General features: G+C 41.4%; 1 protein-coding gene across 3 annotated transcripts in view; it reads left to right on the forward strand.

Moving 5' to 3' along the window:
- amn (amnion associated transmembrane protein) overlaps window positions 1-15,165 on the forward strand; it is a 129,796-nt gene that overhangs the window by 84,744 nt on the left and 29,887 nt on the right. For all 3 annotated transcript variants that reach the window (XM_062968510.1, XM_008115746.3, XM_062968511.1), the window contains exons 8-9: window positions 4,793-4,875; window positions 10,042-10,228. In XM_062968510.1, the coding sequence (XP_062824580.1) occupies window positions 4,793-4,875; window positions 10,042-10,228 (270 nt within the window). The remainder of the gene's footprint in view (window positions 1-4,792; window positions 4,876-10,041; window positions 10,229-15,165) is intronic.

The raw sequence follows: 15,165 nt of genomic DNA on the forward strand, positions 1-15,165 counted from the left end.
CTTGAGCAATCCTGCACCCACCAATTGTGCTCCAAGACAATTGGAAAACATATCTATCTGTGGCTGATAAATATGCTTACTCTATCAGATGAATTTATTCCAAATGCAGTGGTTCATTTTTTTTACAGAATCCGGAAGAAGGAACAATGAGGTGATAGGAAGGTAGCCATGAATATAAATGAGAGGCAGAAGCAGTATGAAAACTGAATATGATCTTGGAATGTGAGAGGGAAAGAGAGAAGCTACAGAAAAGGGGTGACCAACTGCTGGAGGTTTGAAGTCTTCCTTCCAAGTCCTAAAAGCCCTGGAAGGAAAGAACAGATACGTTGGTTGTTCACAAAATGAAGCATCCAACAGATGGTCATGAAATGAACTATGGACATCATCACATTAGATCAGTGGTTCCCAAACTTTGGGCCTCCAGGTGTTTTGGACTTCAGCTCCCACAGTTCCTATCAGCTAGTCAGCTGGCTGGGATTTCTGGGAGTTGGAGTCCAAAACACCTGCAGGCTCAAAGGTTGGGAACCACTGAAAATCCCCTGTCCTACGACATTTCCTCGACGCTGCCGGCACGGAGCCCACGAGATCTCATCCCACAAAGCACATCTACTTCTAGCAGGGCTCCATTCCAGCTGTGTTGAGGAAGTGTGGTAGGAGGGGGAAACCTGAACACGGGAGACTACCTATGTTCAGGTAGAGAATCATGAGCACAACGTGGGATCATGCCAGAAAGCTACAGAAGAGTGTGATGGGCAATGCGAGATGCGAGGCGACAGATCTGCTCTACTGCCCAATGATTTTGTCAGGACTTGTAAGTTGCAAAACATTTCCTTAAGTGATAACAGGATCCGTGTCTCAGGCCTAATCACAGGTGTCATTGTAATTGGGGTGTGGTAGTCACTGCCAGTGCTGAGACTGTAGTATATAGGTTGTAGTAACCCTGTGTTAGGGAGCCTCTGGTGGCTCAGTGTGTTAAAGCGCTGAGCTGCTGAACTTGCAGACCGAAAGGTCCCAGGTTCAAATCCGGGGAGCAGAGTGAGCGCCAACTGTTGCTCCAGCTTCTGCCAACCTAGCACTTCGAAAACATGCCAATGTGAGTAGATCAATAGGTACCGCTCCGGCAGGAAGGTAACGGCGTTCCATGCAGTCATGCCGGCCACATGACCTTGGAGGTGTCTACAGACAACGCTGGCTCTTTGGCTTAGAAATGGAGATAATCACCAACCCCCAGAGTTGGACACGACTGGACTTAACGTCAGGGGAAACCTTTACCTTTACTAACCCTGTGTTAAGTTTGATGAGGGTAGGAGGTTGGTGGATGAAGAGAGAATAGAGAGTTTGTTGTACATACTGTCTATACTGTTTGTACTATTGCTGCAGCCGAAGAAAGAAAAGCTTTCCAGTTGGAACAAACAGCTTTGTTTCTATGTTCTTATTGTTCCTGAAGAGACCACTTCACAGCAAGAAGATATTTGGCTCCTTAACAGGAGTGAAAAGTCCCTTCTGCTGTACATCAGGGAATTTCAAACTGTTTTGAACTCCTGACAGAGTTGCCCCACTGCCCCCCACATCAAGGACCTCAGTGTGATGAAGTCCTTAGTTCTATTAATATTGATCTAACTACAGAAGAGTCTCACTTATCCAAGCTAAACGGGCCGGCAGAACCTTGGATAAGTGAATATCTTGGATAATAAGGATGTATTAAGGAAAAGCCTATTAAACATCAAATTAGGTTATGATTTTACAAATTAAGCACCAAAACATCATGTTATACAACAAATTTGACAGAAAAAGTAGTTCAATATGCAGTAATGTTATGTTGTAATTATTGTATTTACGAATTTAGCACCAAAATATCACGATATATTGAAAACATTGAATAAAAAAATGCATTGGATAATCCAGAACCTTGGATAAGTGAGACTCTACTGTAGAAGAAAAATGAGTCTAAGAGCACATCCACACTGAGCGTTTAATGTGGATGGCAGCTGAATCAGCTCAATGGTGATCAAACTAATGGGTAATGTGAGGCAAGGCTACTGTAACATGGCCTCAAACTGCATTAACTAAAGACAGGGATAGCTCCAAATTCCTTCCCATAATTTGAAGGAACCCACAAATTGGGCCTATGTTCTAACATGGAATTGACCACAACTGTTTACAGCCAGTCCCCAAGTGACAAACAGGATAGGTTCTCTGAGGATGCCTGCCATAGATGTGGGTGAAACATCAGGAGAGAATATTTCTGGAACATAGCCATACAGCCCGGAAAACAGACAACAACCCTGTGGTCCTGGCCATGAAAGCCTTCGACAACACAGGATAGGTTCTGTAGGTTTGTTCTTAAGTTGAGTTTGTAAGTTGGAACAGGTACATTTTTAAGAGTAACTCCAGCCAACTAACCACACACACACACGATTTGGATAGTATAGGGAAAGGTTAACACCCCTGTAGTGTTTGTTTTTCAGTCTGTGCCTCGGTTCAGAAGATTTCACCTCACTTCCTATCTCTGTGGAGACAGTATTTCCCTATGATAACTCTTTTGGAAGAGAATATCTCTTCCTAAGGGTAGATTTCTCTCAATTCCTGTTGTCTCACCCCTATGAGTTGTTTGTCAATCGGATGTTTGTAACTTGAGGACTTCCTGTACATGGCTGTAGCGTGTTCCCTGGGCATGGGTGACCTGTGGACAGGACACTTGCCGCCCTCCTGTTTTCCTTGTTACAGCAGTCTGTGGGAGAGACATGAGTCCTGCTGGTCACTTGTCATCTGCAGGTGATTCCTCCCCCTGGTGATTCTGGTGCCCTGGCTGATGTCACTGCAGGCAACAAGTGATCAGCCAAAGCCCTATCACATTGGAACTGCTTGGAACTGCTGGCTGGTGGACTGCCTCCCACCTCTGGATCTACCTAAGATTTTTTTTCGTGTCAGGAGCAACTTGAGTTGCTTCTGGAGTGAGATAATTGGCCATCTGCAAGGACGTTGCCCAGGGGACGCCCGGATATTTTGATGTTTTTGCCATCCTTGTGGGAGGCTTCTCTCATGTCCCTGCATGGAGCTGGAGGTGATAGAGGGGGCTCATCCGCACTCTCCCCGGGTGGGATTCGAACCTGGCAGCCTTCAGATCAGCAACCCAACCTTCAAGTCACGAGGCTTTAATTCACTACTCCACTGGGGGCTCCTATCTACCTAGGATGTAGATCAGTGTAGATCCACCCTAAGAAACTAGTTACACAATCAAATTATAGCAATTTGAAACCATTTTAACAGCCACAGTTCCAGCCTATGGAATCTTGCAATTTGTAGCTTGTTGGGCCAACAGAGCTCTCTGACAGAGAAGGGTATATCTCAAAAAGTTACAAATCCCTGAATTACATGAGATGGAGCTATAGCAGTTAAAGTGATTTCAAACTGCTATACTTTTAGTGTCAATACAGCCTTAGGGTGCATTTATACTGTAGAAATTATGCATTTTGACACTGCTATAATTGCCATGTCTCAGTGCTAAAGATCTTGTAAAACTGCAACTCCCATGATTCCATTGCATGGAGCCATGGCAATTAAGTGGTGTCAAGCTGAATTAATTCTGCAGTTGCACCCTTCAAATTAATGCAATTTGACACCACTTTAATTGTCATAGCTCTGTTCTATGAAATCATGGGAGCATCGCAGTGGTGCCTCACCAAATGACAACTCCCACGATTCCATAGCATTGAGCCATATCAGTTAAAATAGTGTCAACTGCACTAGTTCTATGGTAGAGATGCGTACAAAGCCTAACACGGCATCAGTATTTGATTTCATCAAGATGACTCAGTAAGACTTGTACACTTTGTAGAAATATTTGATATCTATATTAAGCAGAGTGCAGCAAAGCTAGGACAATGAGAGCTTGGAATAGAAATGAGTAATTGCTCTGGATACTCTTGTAAGATAAAGGGAAAACCTATGTTTATTGTCTCAGGAAATTCATCTTAGGATAGGAAACAGATAAAAGAAGTCAATATATATTTAGTTAGAAAAGTCCCTAAAACTAGGCTCTAAAATGTGGGTTTAAGCTAGCAACTGTTATTAAAGATAGAACTCCATGGATTCTCCTTTAACAGTCAATGGGAACAAACAGACTTCTTCAAGAAGGGGGAAATGACTTATACAGGTTAGACGTCAGCCCTCAATATCCAGGGATTCTACAGATTCAGCATCCACAGAATCAACCATCCACAGTTTGAAAATATACTTCCCCCAAAGAAAAAAAATCCCAAATCAAACTTTAATTTTGCCATTTTATACTAGGAATACTATCTTACTACACAACTGTATATAGTGGGATGAACATTCACAAATTTTAGCTCTGAAAGAGAATCTTGGAACCAAATCCCATCAGATACTGAGGGTCCAGTGTATATAGATAAAAAGACACAGATAAGTGAAATAAAAATGTTGATATTATCTAGACTTCCCACTCTCACTAATCAATGCATACAAGTGATGCTTCTTTACTTTCAGATTTATTTATCAAAAAAAGATGTATATATTATCTAGACTTCCCATTCTCACTAATACAAGTAATGTTAATTTACTTTCAGATTTATTTATCAGTGTTTAAATTTTACTCGTCAAGATGCCAGGTACATGTAGAATATGCATATATTAAAGGTCAGACTGTCATTAGCTTAAAAAAGACCAAAATGGCATTGAGTCAACTGTCTCCTATGAGATAGGTGTATCTATCTAATCCTCCAGCATTAGGATTCTATTTATGTATTTCTGTCTTGTTTTCTTTCAATTGCAGGAGCCATCATTTCCTTGGAATACTCTTCTAATTTTGACATAGAGCTATATCGGGACAGAATACTCCATACGTTTCTGAATTTGGTATGTTGTTCCTGTTCCTCAAACTGGATATACTGTAATTCAAATGAGCTGGGGATGGAGGTAACATTTCCAGGTGAAAAACAGGACAGGGAACCTCTCTCTCTTATATTTGTTTGAAGAAGATGGGATTTCAGCAGATGTTGCTTCTCACACAAGCTACCATCGCACCTTTTTATTTTAATTTATTTATTTACAGTATTTATATTCCACCCTTCTCACCCCAAAGGGGACTCAGGGCAGGTCACAATGTACACATACATGGCAAACATTCAATGCCATAAAAACATAGAGACAGAGACACAGAGGCAATTTAACCTTCTCCAGCTTCCTGAGAGGCCACAGGGGGAGCAGCAGCTTCATCATCCACTGTGATGCCGAGTTCTTGGATACTTCCTCATTCCAAACGCCTCTGGACAATTTTTTTATGGTGCTGTAAATTAGTTAAGCCCCGGTGGCGAAGTGCGTTAAAGCACTGAGCTGGAGACCGAAAGGTCCCAGGTTCAATCCGCGGGAGGGCGGGAGCGGCCACTGTTAGCTCCAGCTCCTGCCAACCTAGCAGTTCGAAAACATGCCAATGTGAGTAGATCAATAGATACCGCTTCAGCGGGAAGGTAACGGTGCTCCATGCAGTCATCCCGGCCACATGACCTTGGAGGTGTCTACGGACAACGCCGGATCTTCGGCTTAGAAATGGAGATGAGCACCAGCCCCCAGAGTCAGACAAGACTGGACTTAATGTCAGGGGAAAACCTTTACCTTTACCTAAATTAGTTAAATTTGCCTCCTCACATAAGCGGTACCTAAATTTCCTACTTGATAGATGCAACTATCTTTCGGGTTGCTTAGGTCGACAACGAGCAGGGCTATTTTTTATTTTAATGGTCAGTGCTCACTCCAACACAGGCTGGCCTCAAACTCATGACCTCTTGGTCATAGTGATTTATTGCAGCTGGCTACTAACCAGCCTGCGCCCCAGAGCCCTTCTTTGTTTTTCACCTAGCAACTTGAATTGGGGTTTCGTAATTTGTATTATAAGTCAAAATCAAAGCTAAAACAAGAACATTTAGAGGCCAGAGATGTGTAGGCCCCACATGGCAGGAGACCTTCAAGTCTACTTTGAACTCTTTAAATGTGGTGGTTTAAAAAGAGGATTGGAAAGATGCATGGGTCTGTCCTGGAGTGCTGGTTGCATATTTCTGTAGATTTATTGCAGGAAAAAATGAGCTGAAGGGTGGTGCTGTTGGTCTCATATCCTACCAGAGGTCTTCTCATAGACAGCCAGTTAGCCAATATGTGAACAGGATGTTGGATTAACTAGACCTTTGGTCTATAACCAACCTATTGTCCTACTATCACGTCAGGACTATAGTTTGTATAGGGAAATACGAAAAAGACCAAAAATGAATGGACTCGGGGAAAGGGGTGTTGTTTTTGACTAATGCTAATGCCTAACTAGAGCTACAAAGGCATTAAGAATCCAGAGAAATCTAGCTTTCTACAATTATAATTTAACCTCAAGCTAGAAATTATCTGTATGTCTATTTTTAACCTCAAAATGTATCAATTTTTAAAATTCAGTTACTCTTTTTTTTAAAAAAATCTTAAATTCATTCTGTCTCCTTTCTTCATCAGTTTGTCAGTTTTAGACAGATGTTTTCTGAAATATGCATTTTTATATTTTGTTTTTAAATCTAATCTGGCCTAATGCATTCATTTTTGGAAGCAATTCCCCCTAATGATAAACATTTAGTGTACAATCTCCACTACATATTTTGTTATTAGAGTAAGTTGACAGATTTTGTTGTTTGAGAAAATAAACAGATTGTGAACTGTATCACATAATGTGTGAAAACAGAAGGACAGCAATGTTTTCAGTTCCAGATTGATTCATGAAGTGTGAATTAGATTATTATGTATTAAAATACTAACATATTGGATTCCTCCCATCCCAAACATCTAGTCACGGCTCTGATAGCATAGAGATGCTTTGATTGTCTGTTAGCGTAATTAGGATAAAATTAGGATTGTTGGTTAGTCTCAAATGCAGTAGACCCATTCTATCAACTGTTGAATGCTAGTGAGTCAACATGTTGATAAATCCAATGAATTCTATACTACACATTCACAGCAATTTTATATCATCTAAAATTCTGTAGCTGTATCCTATAGAATATTCATTTGCGTGTAGAATTGTAAGCCTGAGAGTTCACCCAACACAGGAAAATTTTGCCTGTTGTAAATACACAGTGGAATAGCCCTGGATCTAGCACATTCATGCCAAATCCAGGGTCATTGTTCAGATGACTGAGGAGCACATCCATTCCACCAAGATGCTTGCATCTCACCTTTTTCATGTCATCACTATTGCCACTTCAAACTGGCAAAAGGAAAAAGGAGAGCATATTGCTTGGTTGCATGGGTGCCCCTGCCAATGTCAGAATAGGTGCTTCCATACCAGGAAGAATCAGGATTGACACCCACAATGACCGGGAGCTTAGACAAACCCTGTGGCCAGCTAAGAGTAGTGGCCATGGTAACATGGCTACAATACACCCTTTTCTCTGCATTCATCAGTCTGGACAGAGAATTGGGTCAAATCAAACCTTATCTAGTCCAGGATACTCAAGAGCTTCCAGCAAACTCTGGCATGCTTCCTATTTTTGCCCAAAGAAGGGCAAAGTCAGTCTAAAGACAAATGAATAACAACAACAAAATTCAGGATACTCACTTGATTCAATGTATGTCATGAAGACAAAGCCTTCCATTCAGGATGAGTCCAGGGTTCTTTTGCCAGTGTAGATAAGTCCTTGGTCCATACTAGGTTCATTGACTCAGTGGGATTTACCTACGTCAATAACTGATTCAATTATTTATTTATTTATGAGATTTATACGCTGCTTTTTCCAATCAAGGGCCCAGCAAAAACATACAATATAAAAATTTAAAAGAGTTAAAACCATAAATATTAGCAAAAGCTGTGAAGCAGTCATTAAAACCCCAATAAAATACATTAAAACCTCCCTGATAATACGTAACAAAATCAAAGGGCCTTCTTTCAAGTTCATGTTCAAATACCTCTAGTTTCCTCTGAAGACTTCCTTGGGGATAAAAGCCTTGTGACTTGAAGGTTGGGTTGCTGACCTGAAGGCTGCCAGGTTCGAATCCCACCTGGGGAGAGCGCGGATGAGCTCCCTCTATCAGCTCCAGCTCCATGTGGGGACATGAGAGAAGCCTCCCACAAGGATGGTAAAACATCAAAACATCCGGACGTCCCCTGGGCAACGTCCTTGCAGATGGCCAATTCTCTCACTCCAGAAGCAACTCAAGTTGCTCCTGACACGAAAAAAAAGGCTTTTTAATAACTCTACTGCAGTTGAGACTAAGTAATAGTGTTCTCTCACTTATCGCTGGGCTTAGGTTCCAGGACCACCCGCAATAAGTGAAAATCCGCGAAGTAGGGACACTATATTTATTTTAATATTTATACATTATTTTAGTAGTTATACACTGTTTTAAGTCTTTATCAACCAATCATGTGTTGATAAATTGTCTCCTTCTCCCCCTGTTGCCACTTGGGCTCCTTTTCTCTCCCTTAGGCTTCTCCTTCCTCCCTTCCTTAGGCTGTAAATTGTATTTTTTTTATGATTTATAATAGTCTTTTAGAGTTTATTGAAAAACTGCGAAACAGTGAATCCGCAAAAAGTGAACCATGAAGCAGTGAGGGAACACTGTAATCTAAAGGTGTCAAGAGTCAGACGCCAATTAGCGAACAAAAATAGAGTTTATTCAGCAGATAAGCCAAAAAGTAATGATAACACAGAAAAAACCTTGAAACACTTCACTATCAGTGCTTCAAGAGCAGTTCAAACAAAAATATAATTCAGCAACACAAGCAGGTAAAAACAAAGCTAAACAAACTTAGTGCAAACTGCACTTTCTGAGTCCAAGCCCTGCCAGCCGGCTCTGTAGTTTTCAAAGGAACAGTTCCCAAAAGAAAACACCAAATTGGTCAGGAAACAAACAAACAAACTAAGAATGCAGTAGACTGCTTCCACAATGTGGATAAAGCCGAAGGCTCCAAAAGGATGGTGAAAAGACGTCGTCCGGGATTCCAAGGTCAGGTCAGGAGATAACAGCGGTGTCCAAAGAGCAAGCCAGGAGTCAAAAGCCGATAGTAGTCATCAATCACAGGGCGAAGGCAGTAGCAAGGTCAAATTCCGATCCAAGGTCTGAAGAGGGTGCAGTCATCCAAAACAGGTCCACCATAAGACACAGCGAGAGCCAAGCTAGGTGATAACAGCAGATTCAAATCATAGTCCAAGTCCAGTCTTCATGGAAACACAGAGATCCCAATGGCGCCTCAGCAACACCTTGCCACACGCAAAGTGCAGTGGCCAAACATTCCCATTTTATTCCCCTTCCTCCTGGGTGACCAAACACTCACACCCAAACACCAGGTGTCCCAAATCTAGAGTCTGAGCTCCACACAGCTAGAGCTCGTGGATCTGGAGTACTTAGCAATTCGTCGGAGTCCCAATCATCCTGCCCACACTTAGCCCCATGAACACTTAAAGAACCATCCTCCCTTCTCCAAGCATCCCAATTGGGATCAGCTCCTGCAGAAACCCCAGGTTCAGAAGTATCCATAGACCCCAAATCCCCAGACATCTCCGGTGGCTGTGCCCATTCAGTGCCCGCTTCCCCAGCCACCACCTGTTCCTCAGCATCCATCTCCCCATCTGAATCTTCCTCAGAAGATCCCCCATATAGCTCTCTAAGTCGCTTCCTGCGCAACTCCTCCAGTGAACCCTCATCACGAGGGTTTTTTCTTCCTCTTCGAATTCCATCCCCATCAACCATAATCCCCGAAGGCGCAGTCACAACAAAAGGAGAGACACTTATTGTTTCCCAGATGGTTTGTACATGTTTTTTCCTAACAAAATATCCCATGTTCAGTTCCTCCTTTCTCCCAAGTAAAATTTTTCCGAAAGCTGGAGAACACTTTTGCCCAAGTTCTTGACCGTTTTCAAAGGATGATATTACCAGTCTTCTCAGACCAATAACTTCACTCAATATGATCAATTCTGTAATATTCTAAAGATGCCATTTGACAGAGCTCACCAGCTATAGTAAGTGTGTTTTATGTGTCCTTATGTTTTTGCAAAGCCCAAGAATGCAGGTATTCAGATGGCCATATCGAAGGTGAATGAACCACAAGGGTTCCTGGGAAATGCACCACACAGCTCAGTCTCATTCGTCCAGATTGTACTCCTTGACAACAAGACAGGGTCACAGATTGGGACTCATGCTGAGCAGCTGGCTAAGGACATCATGGGAGATATAGCAGAACATGGTAATGATTTCATTCCTTTGTTGGTGCAGAGGCTTGTTTAAAAATATTTGTAAAGCTTTCAAAGTGGCAGCCATGTGCCTTGTCTTGTATAGCTATCCTGCTTGCAAGGGAGACCCTCTGCTTCATATACAGAAGATTATGGGTTCAACCCCTTGCTTCATAAGTTTAAACCAGTGGTTCTCAACCTGTGGATCCCCAGGTTTTTGGCCTACAACTTCCAGAAATCCCAGTCCGTTTACCAGCTGTTAGGATTTCTGGGAGTTGAAGACCAAAACATCTGGGAATCCATAGTTTGAGAACCACTGATTTAAAGGATTAGAGTTTATGAATTTAAAAACACTCATTTGAAAACTTGTTCCAACTGCTATAAACAGTATCCTCCATTGCTTTTCATCATTTAAATGTATATCCCACCCTTTCCTTCAGTGAACTCTACTGTATCCTAATAAATCCCTTGTAAGATCAGACTAACCACCTCATCACATTGAGAGGGGAAAGCAGAGGTGACCATCCCTTTAAGAGTAGAGAATCGCCCCACTTATATTGCCAGCAGTCCCGTTTCGGGTTCTGCCTCCCCATCACACTCACATGCAGAAATTTAAGAGCTGGCAATACACTCATTTTACATTCATCACAAGATTAGTATTACTTTTTTGTTTTTAATCAAGGGAAACAACAGTATCCGAAGGCCAAGAGATCCCTTGCTCTGTCCAAAGCCCCTTACATTAAAGGAGGCTGACATGAGTTTAAACCCATTTCTTTCCATTGGATCCCATGGTTCTGCATCAAACCTCATAGGATACAAGAGACAGTGATCCAGGTTAAAACCATTTCTTTCCATGGGATCCTATGCTCTGTCTGGCTGCAGATGAGAATAAACTCAAAGAAATTGGCTCAACAGAAGGAAGACCAGCTGTTGAGTGGCTAGAGAGGCAGCATAAAAGGATGATACTGAGAACAGAACATTGTTGGAAGCAATTATTATATTGGATGCTGTCAGTGTTTTGGATTTGCATTACGCTACGTGGAGTTTTGGTGAGCTGTGTTTGATCTTAGACTGAATACTTGGATGACGTGTTTGCCTGCTACTGTATTTGAACTACCTTTTGTGCATGACCTTGGACTGCTTTTGGATGCGTTGGAGAGTTCCTTGTGTCTCGAACTCAGACTGCTCTCGGGATTCCCTGTTGCTTTAAAGATTAAAGAGGCTCTTTCTGTGGCTGATGCTGTTGAGTCATTGATTCAGCATCCTTGACAACAAGAGACAGTGATCCAGTTTAAAACCATTTCTTCCCTAGGGGTCCTATGTTGAGCAATGAAATAGACAAGCAAGAGGCCACTATAGCTAGAAATGTAATCCAACAATATGAACTATACAACAGTAATTAAACCAAAATATAATCCATGTGTTACCAACACACATACATACATAGAAAGTAAAACTCTATATTCAGAGTTTGTGAGTCCAGTGCCCACCAGAGTTCATGTTCCACATGGAGGACTGTATAAGTCACTAATTGTGAGTCCAAATTTAAACATCCAAGTAAGTGAATCCTTTTATGAAATCCAATGTTTTAAACAAGTCCACGGTTAGTCACCATCCACGACCGGTTTCGACTGTGTAGTCTTCCTCAGGTGGTGGTTATGCAGGTATGGAGTACCTAAAGTAGTCAATTCCGTTCTTCAAATATTTAATTTCAATGTGTCATTATCAATGATGGAGTGGACCTACAGGGAATATATACGAGTGGCTAGAAACACTTGTAAAGGATAAAAATACAAATTACGAAGTATAGTAAAAGCATTGAAAACAGGAGCATGTATACTCACATAACTCTCCTACATAAACTCTCCTCAGGGTTCTAGCCCTAGAGGTAGTTACTTCTTCTTCAAACACAGATTTATGCACCAAACTACAACAACAGGAAGCCTTCTGGATATTCACTCTTAAAACAGTTCACCCTAAGGGTCTCAATGATTCTATTTCATTTCAGTGTTTTCTGTGAGCTTGGTGTATACCTTTGGTGAAGTTAAATAGGTTCTTTTTATGTAAAACTTCTTTCAAATGGCTGACACATAGCCACACCTATATCCATACGGGGCCCCTTTAAAATTCTCCCTATATACAGTGAGTGCTACCTGCTTCTCCTTTGCTTGCCTAAGGAATCAAACCAGGAGCAGAGCACCTCTGTAGGGGGGGGAGTTTATGTGAGTATACATGCTCCTGTCTTCAATGCTTTTACTATACTTTGTAATTTGTATTTTTATCCTGTACAAGTGTTTCTAGCCACTCGTATATATTCCCTGTAGGTCCACTCCACATTGATAATGACACATTGAAATTAAATATTTGAAGAACGGAATTGACTACTTTAGGTACTCCATACCTGCATAACCACCACCTGAGGAAGACTACACAGTCGAAACCGGTCGTGGATGGTGACTAACCGTGGACTTGTTTAAAACATTGGATTTCATAAAAGGATTCACTTACTTGGACGTTTAAATTTGGACTCACAATTAGTGGCTTATACAGTCCTCCATGTGGAACATGAACTCTGGTGGGCACTGGACTCACAAACTCTGAATATAGAGTTTTACTTTCTATGTATGTATGTGTGTTGGTAACACATGGATTATATTTTGGTTTAATTACTGTTGTATAGTTCATATTATTGGATTACATTTCTAGCTATAGTAGCCTCTTGCCTATGCATTTCAGGGAATCCTTTCTTTGTATTGTTTAGAACAATGAAATAGGACAGGAAACAAAACAGGATGGGAAACTTTTGATGGTTTCCATCCCACCTGTTTTTCAGTTGTAAACATGGGAGTAAAGTGTGATAAGAGGTAGGAGCTCTAAACACAATTGCTGACCCATGTTCAGAGTTCCCTCCTTTTGGGACATTTCTACCCCTTCTCAGCCCTGGAACATGTGATGAGCTCTGTGCCTCTCCATGCTTGAAAAGAGGCTGAAGTGTCCTACGACTGAGAAATTTCTCAATGTCATATGGTGGTGAAAGAGAGAGAACAGCCCAAGGACACATGAATGTTTGGGAGAGCTTTATAGCTCAAAGTAGATTTGAACATGTTTCTCAAAATTCCAGTCTCAATCCATCATTCAAACCACTATGCCACAGAGTCTCTGTGGTATATAGTCAAGCAAAATCTAGTTTAAATGGAAAAACAGTGTGATCTGGCATTAGGCAGCTCTTTGTGTGCCTTCTTTGTGATCACGTATTGCAATGCAGACCCAAGAGCTGTGAGTTCAAGGACACTCTGGCATTGTCTCTGTTTAATGTTTGTACAAACAGGGAGTGCCAAACACAGTCTGTGAAACGTGAAGGTACTGTTCCAAGGGCTATAAGAGTTTTACACAGCTTTCTGCTCTGTAGATTTGTCAAGCATTGCTTCTCAGTTTTATCCTATCTGATTCTCATTTATGCACACATTTTGGCTTTTCCAGGCTCACTGGACCAAGTTTTCATCAAGGACTATAAAAATAAAGTTGAGGAAGTTGAAGCTGTCAATAAGCTCGATGGTATTTGCTTGAATGTCTTTTCAGTTTAGGTGTTAAAGGTGCCAAGTGATAAGAAGGATAATAATAAATGGGGCTGACATGGGAAAATCTTGTTTAAAACTACAGCTCCCAGGATCCTCCAGCCAGCATGACCATAGGGATTCTGGGAAGTCACTCATTTGTACTATAAGTTATATAGTACAAATGAGTGATTTCCTCACCTTATGCACTGTTTATTAGCCTTTTTTGAAACTCCAAACATTGTGGAAATGGTCCCATATTGCTTAGAGGGGTCTAGGTGCATTTGTGTATAGTTGTTTTTGGATTGGAGCCTTCAAAGTTTTCTAATAGGTTAATGCAACCCCTTAGCCTCTCACAGTTTCTCACCTCCCACTATATCTTCCTGTTCTAGGATCAGTCATGTATTAAAGATGCAGGAGTTGTTGTTTGCTTTCAAGTCTGCTTTAACTTATAGTGATCCCATGAATTAGTGTCCTCCAGGTCACCCTATCCTCAACAGCCCTGCTCAGGTCTTGCAGATTCAGGACTGAAGCTTCCTTGATTGAATCCATCTGCCTGGAATATAGTCTTCCTTTTTTATTTACAGCATTTATATTCCGCCCTTCTCACCCCGAAGGGGACTCAGGGCGGATCACATTACACATATAGGCAAACATTCAATGCCTTTTAACATAGAACAAAGACAAGACAAACACAGGCTCCGAGCGGGCCTTGAACTCATGACCTCCTGGTCAGAGTGATTCTTTGCAGCTGGTTGCAGCTGGCTTGCTCTCCAGCCTGCACCACAGCCCGGGTCTGTTTTTTCTTACTGCTTCCATTTTACCAAGCATTATTGTCTCTTTAAGTAAATCACATTGTCTCATGATAGGTCCAAAGTATGACAGCTTTAGTTTAGCTCTTTTAGCTTCTAGTCAGAATTCAAGCTTGATGTGCTCTAACACCCATTTATGTGGGTTTTTTTTAACTAGTCCAAGGAATGTGTAGAATATTTTTCAGGGCCATATTTTTTATGAGTTTATGTTCTCTCTGTCAGATATTTTTGCCAACTGGCTTTACTGTCCAGTTTTCATACTGTTGCATAGAAAGATACAGGAGATCAACCCCATGTTCAGCCTAGCAGCCTTACTGTCATATTTATGCCATTACAGTATGCCAAATTTCTAAATTTGCACTTTATTATGATATGTTATCTATTAATGGACAAGTAATACCAGGTTTTCAAATACCTTCAGAGCATCTGCCACCATCTGGACCAACTGTTGGTTTTTTTTTCTCATGCCAATGGGTGACTAACTCCTCTATCAGACACATGAATGTGCATCCCAATGGACACTGTGTGCCTTGCTTGCTAGTAAATGTTGGATTGCGCTGTGAAGGAATGAATCCACAACATTTG

The sequence above is a fragment of the Anolis carolinensis genome, chromosome 1 (assembly GCF_035594765.1).
Source record: "Anolis carolinensis isolate JA03-04 chromosome 1, rAnoCar3.1.pri, whole genome shotgun sequence".
Classification (NCBI taxonomy): domain Eukaryota; kingdom Metazoa; phylum Chordata; class Lepidosauria; order Squamata; family Dactyloidae; genus Anolis; species Anolis carolinensis.